We start from the raw sequence: 13501 nt of genomic DNA on the forward strand, positions 1-13501 counted from the left end.
GGGGTGGGGAGGAACGACCACAGACAAGCAAAAGAAAGTGAGCTGAACTTAGCGTGAAGCATGTTAGGCTATTGTTAGACATCAAACGCTGCACCGAGCAGGCTTATGGCTGGGGCTTCTCCGGCAGGGACACCAAAGCTTTGATGCAATAATTGGTTCTCGCAGCTGCCTGAGCACGGCAGGCAACTGGGCCAGCATCACCTCTGCTCCCATCTCCCGGAGAGCAACAGCTTGGCAGCTTCTCCCAGACGGGTGCAGCACTAGTCACCTTGGACGAAGGGGAGGGGGAAGCGGAGTGAAACGCAGAGGAGAGCGAAGGAGCCCTGCAGGACTTGAGGCTGTAATCCCTTTCTCTCCCCCCCCCCCCCGCTGCTTGTGGATGATTTTATTGGAAATGGACAGGCCCCTCTGGCAACAGCTGCAGTTACATAAGGCACAAGGGGGAAGTGGCCGAGGGAGGATACGGTTCATCTGACCCGGGAAAGGACTTTTGTCCGCTGTTTTTATCCCAACCCGGGCAGGCCAATCATGCCCAGACTTTTATTCTCCTGGGCTGCCTTTGGGTTTCATTTCTCCTCTTTTGGGGGTGATTCTGCTAAATCTCCCAGGTTCTTTCTCTCTTCTGCTGGAAGGGCCACCATGGTCCCCTGTCCCGAGGCATGCTAGGCCTCTTCTCCCGTCCCCTTCCTGTCCTTCCTGCTCCTTCACCTCTCCTGCTGCATTTGAGTGCTGCAGACGGCTGTACTCAGCCTGTACTCAGCCAGCCAGTTGTCACTTCCGTCCTGTGGTGGACAAGGGGGGCTGGACTGAGTCCAGGGCCAACCTGGGTTCAAGCAAGTTCCTTCCCTGTCAATCAAGAGGGCAAGGAAGAACCTCCCAGACAGGCTGGCTGTGAGGACAGGAGAGGGCTCCTCTCAAGGCACTTTCTTAAACCAGAGGAACCACCAGCAGTCAGGACGCCAATCCACCAGCAGTTTTGACCCCTGGCCAGCAGGCTAACTTGCATGGGAAGGGCGCCGTTTTCATCAGACTCCCTAAACTGCCAGCCTCAGAGGAACTTTGGGCTGCAGTATCCACTCTGTCTGGAGGGGCCAGCACTCCTCTCACCCCCCCTCCCTGGCCATTGCTCTCCCTAGGTCTCCTTCCTTCTCCAGTCCTCCCCGGCCGGGCGTTTACCTTCTGCTGCCTGCGGGCCATGTCAGTGGGTTGCTTGGCGTTGAAGGGGTAGGCGATGCACCTCATGACAAAGACGTAGAGCTGCAGCTTCTTCTTCCTCTCTTCCTCCTCCTTCTGCAGCCTCTCCAGCTCTTCCTTCTCCTTCTCGCTCACCACCGAAGGGCTGGGGCTGGAAGGCCGGACACTGCTCCCGCTCCGGCTGCTGGGCTGCAGGCCGCCTCCTCCTCCCCCCGAGCTCTCGCTGGTCCGGCTGGGGGAGAGCCGTGCCCCCGAGGCGGCCGGGGCCAGCACCTCCTTGCTGCTCTCCTCTTCCACGATCTCATCGGATTCTTCCTCGCTGGACGACGGGTCCAACATGTTGGCCGCAAAGCCTCTCCCTCCGGCGGCAGCTCTAAGATGGAAACGACAAAAGAATTAAGGGGAGGGGAGGCAGGTGGTGGCGGTGGTGGTGGTCAAGGCGGCAGCGGCGGAGGCAGCACAAAGCCAAGCGTCGAGGTCCTTCCAAGATGCCCTCCCTTCACCAGCTCCTCATCTGCCGGAGGAGGATGCCCGGCGAAGGGACCTCCACCACTACCACCACCAGGACCCTCCTCCGCCCGCCGAGCTCCAAGCGAGCCGTAGGGTTCTCCCACCGCACGGGGAGGCGAGCTCCGGAGAGGACGCGGCGGAGGCAGGATGCCCACTAAGGCGCGCTGGCGACGCAGCCGCGGAGAGCCCCCACGGAGGCACGGCCGTCTCCCCGATTGGGGCGAGAGCGAGGAAGCGCTTACGTGGGTCTACGGCTTTAACTCCCGCCTGCCCAGCGCTGCTGCCGGCGGCTGCCGCACCGAGAGAGGCGAGCGTCGGGCGCAGGGGCTGCTCGGCCAGCTCTCCTCCAGGGCGCCGGGCTCTGCCCTCGCGGCGCTCGACAGACAGACAGACAGACAGACGGGCGGCTGGGTGGGCGGGCGTCCCCTCCGCCGCCGGGCCGTCGCAGCCAATGAAGCGGCGGGGCCGGAGGAGCTGTCCAAGGTGCTAGTTTCCAGCCGCCAACTACAGAGGCTTCGGAGCGGCCGGCGCAGCAGCAGCGGCGGCAGCGGCGGCAGCGGCGGCAGCAGCAGAACGACCCACCCCTACCTGCGCACGCGCAGTGCTCCTTTCTCCTCCTCTTCCTCCCCCCCACCCCTCCGTAAGAACGAGGCACATGACCATTTGGGAAACTGAAGCTGCAAGGAGGCGGCGGCTGCCCGTACTTCGTGACCCTCCCCCCCCCCTCCGGCCCCGACCCTGACCCTGATTTTCTCTCCGCTGATTGCTTCCCGTCCTGGCTCCCCCTGGGGTCGCAGGGCGGGGCGCGCTTGCCAAGGCGGGCGGGAGGAAAGCCAGGAGGCCGGGTTTGCAAGGGGAGCAAGGAGCGGGCAGAGGGGAAAGGGCGGGAGGCGCCCGGGAGGTTCCGGGAGGCGTTGCTTTGGTGAAGGCGGGGAAGGCGGGCCTGGAATGGAGCCGGCGAGAGGGGAAGGAGGACGGGCAGATCAGGGCAGGAGAGGGCGAAGAGAAAGCCGGGCAGGGAGAGGAGAGGGTGTGTAGCGCGCAAAAGAATCCCTTTTTGGAAGCGGGCGGGCGAACAATGGGTTGGGGACCCCTTCTGACCTCGACTTTTTGCAAGGGAAAGCTGCAAAGTCGACTCCACAGTGGGGCCACGTAGAGCGACGAGCTTTGAGAGCCGGACCTGAATCAGAATTAGAGCGTGAACGAAGCTGTCGGTAAAACGGAGTGAGTGGACTGGCGTCGTTCGGTGTCTGCAGGTGTCAATCGTCAGCCCATTCAGATCTTGCTTCCTGGACAGTTAGGCAAGCGGCTACCGAGCCGGGAACGTAATACAGGCACGGTTGCCAGCCTCCAGGTGTTGCCTGGAGAGCTGGAATCGCCAGTGATTTCCACGTTGAGAGCGGGTTCCCTGGATGACGAGGCTGCCACGAAGCAGGGGCCACCAACCTTTTTGAGCCTGTGGTCACCCTTGGAATCATGACACGGCAGAGTGGATGTAGCCGCAAATTGGCTTCTGCAGTTTACCTTCTGCTATGGTGACAAAAACCCATCCAGGCAGTCGAAGGTGTAATGCCCAACCAGAAGCTTTGCTGGTCCGAGATTCCACATGGCCCCACTCACTTCCTTAAAACACTTCTTGGGCACTAGGAAAGCTGTCAGCTGGCACCATAAGCACTCGATTGGACAGCCATGCTCTAGAGCAGGGGGAGGCAAACTGCAGCCCTCCAGATGTCCATGGACTACAGTTCCCATGAGCCCCTGCCAGCAGTCTCTGGCAGGGGCTCATGGGAATTGTAGTCCATGGACATCTGGAGGGCTGCAGTTTGAACACCCCTGCTCTAGAGCAAGGGTGGCGAAACTGCAGCTTTCCAGATGCCCTTGGACTACAATTCCCATGAGCACCTATCGGCACATGTTGGGAGGGATCATGGGAATTGTAGTCCACGTACATCTGAATCTCTGACCAGCCCTGCTCTGGGGTATTATATCCCACTGACGGCCCTCCCCTCTCCAAGCCCCGCCTTCTCAGCTCCACTCCTAAATGTCCAGGAGTTGGCAACTCTAAATACATGCAAGACTTGTAAGGAAATTTTAGCACCATTTCGATGCCCTGGATACTAGGTTTGTTGACAGATGTGCTGAGTACTATTACCATATATGCCATTCTAGCAAGCCAATTGAAGGCCATACCACACATTAGTTCCACCAGCTTTGGCCTTTTCACATAACCCAGAAGAGATTTTCATAGCAAAAGAAAAAGAAGAGGGAGGGGGGGGGGGACTCAGTAATATTCTACTGTGAGAGTGACTTTCCAGTAAAAAGGCTGGAATCAAATTAATTCCATCTAAGCGGTGAGAATACGGTGAATCCATTATGAAATCTGATATTTGATGAAGCTTTTGTCGGATTAGCTTAATGTCAGAGAAGGGGCATGATTTGAACAGCATTAGTGAGAGGTGGGTATTTCGGGGAAGGGGTTGCCTTTGTCTTCATGGTTGAATAGCCCAGTTAGTCACGATCTTCACAATCTCCTTCCCACTTAAGCCCTTGGTTGCTCAGGTTCTCATTAAGCTCAAAACTGCAAAAGAATCTTACAAGACTTCCAGTAGAATCTTAGGCAGGGTTGCTCCAGCCCACTTCAGCGCAGGAATCTATTGATAGTTCTGAAATTATAAGGGAGTGATCCTGGACCTTTCCTTCAAATGGTTTAGGATGGTGACTGCCTGCGCCAGCCTTTCTCAACTTTTTTATGGATGAGAAACCCCTGAAACATTCTTCAGGCATTGAGAAACCCCAGGAGTGGTGTGATCATGCAGAATCCGGTTGGGAAGTATAGCTGTGTACACACCCACCCCATCCTGACCGCTCCAGGCTTATCATTGGCCATGGGGTGGGGGTGGCGTCAGGTCAACATGACCATATATGAGTCTACCAAAGGACTCTGTAAATCCCAACCAGGGCAGCCATTACTCTAATGAGAGTACATGCAGAATGGGCCATTCTGGCCTCAAGTTGTGTTTGCTTATTGGGGAGGTGGTGACGGGAACCCACCTAACTCACAGATTGTCTGTTGTGAAGAGAGGAAAGGAAGGCGATTGTAAGGCACTTTGAGACTCCTTTGGGTAGTAAAAAGCAAGGTATAAACATCAGCTAGGGAGATGCCACTCTGCCAGTGAGGGCCGATCAGTTCCAATTGCACTCTGACAATGAGGGCCAATCACTTCCAATTGCCACCTGTCACATTGCTGCCAATTGATGTGTTTTCTGGCAGCCTTATTGGTGTTGATTTCTGCTCACTCTGAATCTGCTAGCATTTGTGAGAAATTGATTTTCTTTTCTTTTAAAAATGATTTAATTAAATAGACTTACAGCAGCAGCAAAAAAAAAAAAATCATTCGCTGTAATCCCAGGGCCATTGCAATAACCATAATCTCCTCCTCTATCAACAGCTATCATCTGAAACCCAAATTTACGTCAATGTGCTTTTGAAGATATAATTAAGGACAATTCTAAATTATGTGTATGGCTTCTTTACATGCATTATTTATTTATTTGTAATATTGTTTTGTTATTGGGGATTGATCGAAGGTGTTTTTTTATCGAAGCTGTATTGTTATATTTTACTGTTTTTATCTTGTTGTGAGCCACCTCAGGCCGACTGTGTCAGGAGAGGTGGTGTATAAATTAATAAATAAACAAATTAATTAATTAATTTTTATTTTATTTTTCTATTCAGGCCCCTGGCATGCCAGTTTGGGGGCTGCCTCTGCTCACCAACCCTATAGATCTCTGTGCCTGCAGGATTATTTTACAGGAATATTGCCTCTGCAGGCTTCACAAGCTAACCCCTAAAGTGGTATTTGGCCCTATTTTTCTCCTCTAACGAGGAGCATTTTCAGTACATTTTGTTTTATTAAAATAAATGATTATCTTTTGAAAGCACCAATTGAAACACCTGAATGTCACAACATGCAACCTTTGGATTCAAATTCTTGTTATTAAGAAACAGCAAGATGTACCTGCCTGTTTTTCTTCAAGCAGAGGTTTTAGAGCCATCAGATGAAGGACTATTTGACACAGGCCTGCAACTCACCCAAATTAGTTTTCCACAGAACAGCCGGAAGTGTTCATGTGCAGCCCCCAGCTCATCCAAGGATGACCCCTCCCATAGCTCTTTCTGTGCAAATCCTGCAATGTGTGATCTAAACCTTATAGCAGCCTTGAGACACATGGTAGCCTCACGCCATGCTATGAGTGCGCTCTTGTAGACATTTTAACATTGACTACTCCTTGGCTAATAGAGCCTCTTGTGGCGCAGGGTGGTAAGGCAGATTATATGCTGTCTGAAGCTCTGACCATGAGGCTGGGAATTCGATCCCAGCAGCCGGCTCAAGGTTGACTCATCCTTCCATCCTTCCGAGGTTGGTAAAATGAGTACTCAGCTTGCTGGGAGGTAAACAGTAATGATTGGGGAAGGCACTGGAAAACCACCCCATATTGAGTCTGCCATGAAAACGTTAGAGGGCGTCACCCCAAGGGTCAGACATGACTGGGTGCTTACACAGGGAATACCTTTACCTTTACTCCTTGGCTAATGTTGCAAGTTGGTTGGTCAGCACTTGATGTACGTAATGGTAACTGCAGCTGTAGGAAAGTAAGCATTTCTTTTTCTTTTTTGTTCCTTTAAAAACCATTCAGATAACCCGCCATCATCTTGGCCTTTGTAACTGCAGGTGAGGCTTCATTTAAGCCTGCTGGAAAACTTCGATCTCAGCAGAAGTCTGCAAAACAGATGCCTGGAAGAGTTTCAGTGGTTGCTAGGACAACTGTTGATTGAGAAAGTGCACAGTATCAGAAAAAGGAAATGCGTTGGGGTTATTTATTTATTTATTTGGCTCAGATAAGCTGTTAAATGGTGGCAGCAGTTGTGCCATGGGATCAGCAGGAGTTAACTGAATGGCTAACATCATCATCATCAAACTATGTGACCGTTTCCACACCAGAGGCTTTATGATGGGCTGCAGGCTGGAGTTTGAGCCAGGGCTGGTTGCCCTGCCTCTTCCTGCTCCCATATGGGGGAGCATTTGGCCTGGTGCACCTCGTCCATCCTGGATTTGTGCTCCTGCATGGGAGCCGGGGCAATGAAGTTCCCAGTGTGTTTTGTAAAAGAGGGGATATTTTGCACCGTCTCTGGCTCTGGTACCTCCAACTTCCTCCTGGCTTCTAGTAAGTGTCACTTCTATTGCAAGTAACAGAAGGATGTTGTAGGAAATTCTGGAGATAACTTGGAGATGTTATGGAATGTTCTGGAGATAACCTGGGTCAGGATGTTCCCTTCACTTCTGGCATTGCAACTCCCATGATCATTCAGAAGATGCTGACCCAGTTTAAAGACCTTGCTTTGTTTCCTGATGACTGCCACAGACAGACAGCTACCCCTACCATTGCAGACATCAGAGGGATGTTCTGGAGATAATCTGGACCTGGGTGTTCCCACCTGACTCCCATGAGCTTCTGGATGCTGGTGACCAATACTGAAACACCAAGCATTGTTTGATGGTGAGTCATGCCTGCTCCAAACAGAAACCATGCACATTTAAATTTTTAAAAAATTACTATTATGGATAGTGGTGTGAAATTATGGAGATAAGCTGGGCCAGGATGGCCCTTCCATTTTGATTCTGTAACTGGAGTGGTCATCCTTTATCTGGTGGCTAAACGTCCCAGATGGACTGTCAGAAATGCATATCCTTTGTTTTTTAAAAAATAAATGTGTTAACTTTTGCCTTGGAGTCTTCTGAAGCCATGCTGTTAATATTTGCAAGTTATGGTTGTTTTGGGACTCTAGCAATGCATAACCCCAAAGCTACTAAAAATCCAAACTATATTTTCTTGAATATTATCAAATGATAGTAATTACAGGACAATGCATAAAATCTCTTGCTAGCAGCCTTCTATCTGGGAACAATCCCACCACATATTATACATAGTCCTTTTGTAGCACAGCCATTTCCTTGGGTACACCATGATCTGCTTTTGCCTACAAGAAATAATTCCATTTGAAAATGACTTTATAGTAATCTTTGTCCACAGTCATACATTCAGTAAAAGATACCTCAGTTTTCCATGTGTAATGCTAATTCTTTTTTATTTAGTACATTTTAGTTGTACATTTTTATTATACTTTCGCTCCAAGGTGTACAGGACAGCATGCATTGTTCTCTCCTCCATATCATCCTTCCAATAAACCTACGATTGAGAAAGAGAGCAAGAGGCCCAAGCAAGCTTTGTAGTAGAGTGGAGATTTGAACATGGTTCTCCTAGATCCCAGCTGGACACTCTGACTTGTACACCACCCTGGATTTTGTGCAGTGGTGTCCCTAATTCATAGAATCATAGAGTTGGAAGGGGCCATACAGGCCATCTAGTCCAACCCCCTGCTCAATGCAGGATCAGCCCTAAGCATTCTAAAGCATCCAAGAAAAGTGTGTATCCAACCTTTGCTTGAAGACTGCCAGTGAGGGGGAGCTCACCACCTCCTTAGGCAGCCTATTTCACTGCTGAACTACTCTGACTGTGAACATTTTTCCTGATATCTAGCCTATATCATACTTGTAGTTTAAACCCATTACTGCATGTCCTTTCCTCTGCAGCCAACGGAAACAGCATCCTGCCCTCCTCCAAGTGACAACCTTTCAAATACTTAAAGAGGGCTATCATGTCCCCTCTCAACCTCCTTTTCTCCAGGCTGAACATTCCCAAATCCCTCAACCTATCTTCATAGGACTTGGTCCCTTGGCCCCAGATCATCTTCGTCGCTCTCCTCTGTACCCTTTCAATTTTATCGATGTCCTTCTTGAAGTGAGGCCTCCAGAACTGCACACAGTATTCCAGGTGTGGTCTGACCAGTGCTGTATACAATGGGACTATGACATCTTGTGATTTTGATGTGATGCCCCTGTTGATACAGCCCAAAATGGCATTTGCCTTTTTTACCGCTGCATCACACTGCCTGCTCATGTTTAGTTTACAATCCACAAGTAACCCCAAGGTCTCGTTCACACACAGTGTTACCTAGAAGCATATCCCCCATCCAGTAGGAATGCTTTTCATTTTTCTGACCCAGATGCAGAACTTTACACTTATCTTTTTTAAACTGCATCTTGTTCTTATTTGCCCAATTTTCCATTGTGTTCAGATCTCGTTGAACTCTGTCTCTATCTTCCGGAGTATTTGCCAGTCCTTCCAATTTGGTGTCATCTGCAAACTTGATGAGCAATCCCTCCACCCCCTCATCTAGATCATTAATAAATATGTTAAAAAGTACCGGGCCGAGCACTGAGCCCTGAGGTACCCCGCTACTCACCTCCCTCCAGTCTGATGAAACAGTCTGATGAAAAACAGTCTGATGAAAATTCCTTTCTATTGAATCATAGAATCATGGAGATTCTAGGGTCATCTAGTTCAACCCCCTGAAGAATGCAGGAAACTCGCAACTGCCTGCCCAGCCCAATTCGATGCCCTCCCCAAACCTTGGTCAATCTAGCCTGAAAGAAATTTGCCTCCTGACCTCAAAGTGGTGATTGGCATTTCCCTGAGCATGCAAGAAAGGGCCACAACAGCCTAAAGAGATGGCGAGCTCCCTCTCACTGGTGGTCCTTAAGCAGTGTCTGGATAGATACTTATCATGGATACTTCAGGCAGATCTTGCATTGAGGAGGGGGTTGGACTAGATGGCCTGTATGGCCCCTTCCATCTCTTATGATTCTATGAGTTAAACATTTTGATAACTCTAGCTGAGGATGCTAAGGATGATTTTGGGAAGCAACAGTATGTAAAGCAAGCGAGCTGTGGTTCTTTCCTGTAATTATTCCTTTTTGCTAATGCCAAAAATCATCTTCTTAAAATATTGAATTGTTTAGAAATTCAATTCCGTGTGCAGAAGCTGTTTATGTATCCTGTCCCCAAGTTTGACATATTAGAGCCAAATTGGTAAAGTTGGCATTATTAGGTACACAGCAGTACCAGGAAACAATCTAATGGAGAGTAATAAAAGAAAATGGATGTCCTCTCCCTGTTTTAAAAATGCAGAGCTGAGACAACGATCTCTCTTTTATGAAAACATTAGACCTGGGGATATATTTGTTAAATGAGTCAGATTTTAAAAGAAACCTAGGAAGCTAAAACTTATGTAGAGAAATATCTATCTTATTTACTTTTGTAACATGGGTGTATGAAAGGGGTTTCTCCCCCCACCTACTGTTCTATGAGATGTTATGAGAATAACCATCACAGCCATCCATCTAAGAAGTTGAGATTGTGTCAAAAGAGTTTTAAAATAGGCCTGGATGCAGCTTGGTGTAATGGTTAGGAGAGTTGACTTCTAATCTGGTGAGCCGGGTTTGATTCCCCACTCCTACTCCACATGCAGCCAGCTGGGTGACCTTGGGCTTGCTACAGCACTGATAAAGCTCTTCTGACCAAACAGTAATATCAGGGCTCTCTCAGCCTCACCCACCTCACAGGGTGTCTGTTGTGGGGAGAGAAAAGGGAAGGCTAATGTAAGCCGATTTGAGACTCCTTTGGGTAGAGAAAAGCGGCATATAAGAACCAACTCTTCTTCTTGAGTAATATCAGGGCTCTCTCAGCCTCACCTCCCTCACAGGGTGTCTGTTGTGGGGAGAGGAATGGGAAGGCGACTGGAAACCGCTTTGAGACTCCTGGTGAAGTGGCATATAAGAACCAACTCTTCTTCTTCTACATGATGTTCTGTCCCCATGAATGCACCTACACTTAAAGCTTGCTGGACTCTGATTACGGAACATGAGACAATATCTGGGTTCCAACTAAAAATGACAAAATAAAATATAAGTTAGGGCTATACCCTTCTAAGCCAATTTACTCACATGGATTTAGCGAAGGGTAATTCTGATTTGGATAGTACCAGAAGGACAGAAGGATCCATTTGCACTGACCCACTCCAGGCTCAAGCTTCCTATTGTCCTGTAAAAGTATCTCCTAATCCTAGTTAAAAGGGACCCAAAGGTTTTCTTAAGTCAAGGAGCAATTATATCCTGGGTCAAATGTTGAGGAGGCGCTACAATGGCTGTGAGTTATTGGAAGGATGTATACCGCAAGTGGAACGTAAAACAAAGATCTTGTATTTCTTTTCTCCTGGAGCTGGTGGGCTCTCTCTCTCCCCCCCTCCTCACTTAGGGGGCCACGTTGTGCCTAATGGAACAGCCCTTTCTGAAGCAAGATGTCAACTTTTGAACAAGCACTACGTGGAAGCGTTGCTTATCTCTTTGTTTAATGCATGCACTTATTCAATTAGGAACGGAGAACCTTTCTAATGAGAGGGTTAAAAGAGCCAGGCCTCTTTAGCCTAGTAAAAAAAAGAAAATCAAAGACAAAGAGGATACAGTTAGTTGCCATCTCCGAAACCCATCACAAAGGTTAACACAGCAAGTTAACACCCCCAAGAATGACTGCCCTATAACTGGTCCTTTAGGAAAGTTGAGGAGCTATAGATTTGTCAGCTCTTTATCACCTTTATAGTCCAATCCTGTGCAGAATGACTCCAGTCTAAACCCTTTGGCTCCAATGGGTTTAGGTGGGACTTGGATTGTACTGCTAGAGAGGAAGCCCTCCGTTAAATTGGGAGCAGTTTGCCTAAGTGATGCTTTGAGATTCTTTGCATTGACTTTATATTGAAAAGGCTACATACGAACATGGAAGAAAATGGCCACTGAGGAAGGGGATTCCGAAAACGAGGTACAAATCTAAGTACCCATTCCGGCTGAATATGGTTGACTGATAACTGTGGAATTTAAGAATTAGGAGATTGAGTACACTTAATAATAAATTGATTTATTGGACTGCCAATGTCGATTCTATTTTCGGCTTGAATCTTCTTTGGATCAACCGTCTCTCTTCAGCCCCACCTAGAGGTTGGCAGCCCTAACAGAGTGACTGGACAGCTACATTCTTGACAATCCTTTCCTCCAACGAGGACCCTTGTTCCAAATTAGTGCTAATTGGTGTTCTGCACAGCATTTCCTTTGGCCGAGTGGCTTGCGGAGGGCTCTTTTTCATTTTAACAGGACACCCTTTCCTCAAGCCAGTCCCTCAACTGAGTGTGAACCTGGTGGAAGGAAAGAACTTCAGAAGCAAAGAGGCACTTGAAGTACCCAGCAGAGCTGTTAATCCTGCATTGGATTCTGAGGCAGTATAGACCCTGGCCGCCCCCAGTAGGGTTCCCATCTTCCATCTTCCAGGCATGGTGAGTTGGAGATCTCCTAGAATCACCACTGATTTCCAGACTTCCCAAATGACTTATTTATTCATTATCTATTGATTTAAAAGAGCCTCTTGTGGCGCAGGGTGGTAAGGCAGCAGAAATGCTGTCTCAAGCTGTCTGCCCATGAGGTGTTCAATCCCAGCAGCTAGCTCCCAGCTTCCATCCTTCCGAGGTCAGTGAAATGAGTACCCAGCTTGCTGGGGGGTAAACAGTAATGACTTGGAAAGGCACTGGCAAACCACCCCGTATTGAGTCTGCCATGAAAACGCTAGAGGGTGTCACCCCAAGGGTCAGGCATGACCTGGTGCTTGCACAGGGGACACCTTTACCTTTACCTTTACCTTTACCTTTACCTTTACCTTTACCTTTACCTTTACCTTTACCTTTACCTTTACCTTTATTGATTTAAAACACTCCTCCTGGAGACAAAGGGCTGCTTTGGAAGGTGGAGGAAATGGCATTGCACCCTACCAAGGTCCCTCCCCTCCCTAAACCCCACTCCTCTTCCAGGTTCCACCCTCAAACCTCCAAACCTGGCGTTGGCAACCCTAATCCCCAGGCTGCTTTCTGAATCAAGGAACTCTAACTAAAAACTGCCTTGGTCTGCTCCAGATCAAAACTCTTTTTGAGCCACTAATCTGTCCTGCCCACTAGCTCTCAGTACTAGAGTGATATTTCAGAACAGTATAGACCATTACAGCTTTTTTAAAAATTACTTTGCTGATTACCTATTATGTTTTTTATGGGGGAAACATAGTTAGCTTTCCGAAGTATTGCTAGTTGCTGGTGGAGATGGCTGTCGAGAAGAAGTTTACTGTGGAGTGGTGCGGTGCTGTGCAAATTGTTAGGTATAAGAAATTGGTTGGGGTTGTCTGGGTCCTTAGCCATTCGCAGAGTAATAAAGGGTAGAACAGTCGTTCTGGAGGAAAATACAAAAAAAGGCCATCCTAGGTGATCGTTTTTCATGCAACGTTTTGTTCTTTGGTCTCAAACAGACTGTATACTTTGTGAAGGATACCACAACCTGGGGCACTGCTTTTGTGTCCATGGTTGCCAGGTGTCCAGCTGTGAACTGGATGGTCCAGTATTTTCCCTTTCTACCGTAACTGAGAAAAAAACAGGCCATTGCAATATCCAGTTGTTTCTAATGAAGTAAGCCTGCAACCAGATGCTGAAATCTGGTCACCTTAGATTAGAGAGTATTTCCCCTGGATAAAATGGATGCTTTGGGGGGATGGACTCTATGGCATTGTACCTCACTGAAGTCCCTGTCTTCCCCAAGCTCCATCTGCAAATCCCCAGGAGCTTCCTAACCTGGCATTGGGTGATCCCATCCCTTATCCCTTGCTGGAGGGGCCTGGCAACCCGAGATGCCAGCAACCCTAGTTTAAACCTCGAGATGTCTTGTTCTTGGACTGTGCTGCATACTGATTGTGCTCAGGGGTAGAGAGCTTACCAAAGAGCAGCTGCAAGTAAATTAGCCATCAGGTGAGGAGT

General features: G+C 48.7%; 1 protein-coding gene across 22 annotated transcripts in view; it reads right to left on the bottom strand.

The window, feature by feature from the left end:
- Positions 1-2262, bottom strand: part of CADPS (calcium dependent secretion activator) — a 438674-nt gene extending 436412 nt beyond the window's left edge. For 9 of the 22 annotated variants that reach the window (XM_077325035.1, XM_077325033.1, XM_077325028.1 and 6 more), the window contains exons 1-2: positions 1947-2259; positions 1177-1567 (exon numbers count right to left, since the gene is read on the bottom strand). In XM_077325035.1, coding sequence (XP_077181150.1) covers positions 1177-1533 — 357 coding nt within the window. In that variant the 5' untranslated portion in view covers positions 1534-1567; positions 1947-2259. Of the gene's footprint in view, positions 1-1176; positions 1568-1946 lie in introns of all 22 variants that reach the window. The other 13 variants (XM_077325018.1, XM_077325022.1, XM_077325013.1 and 10 more) reach the window with 4 other exon arrangements.
- Positions 2263-13501: the final 11239 nt, after the last annotated feature.

The sequence above is a fragment of the Paroedura picta genome, chromosome 3 (genome assembly GCF_049243985.1).
Source record: "Paroedura picta isolate Pp20150507F chromosome 3, Ppicta_v3.0, whole genome shotgun sequence".
Lineage (NCBI taxonomy): Eukaryota > Metazoa > Chordata > Lepidosauria > Squamata > Gekkonidae > Paroedura > Paroedura picta.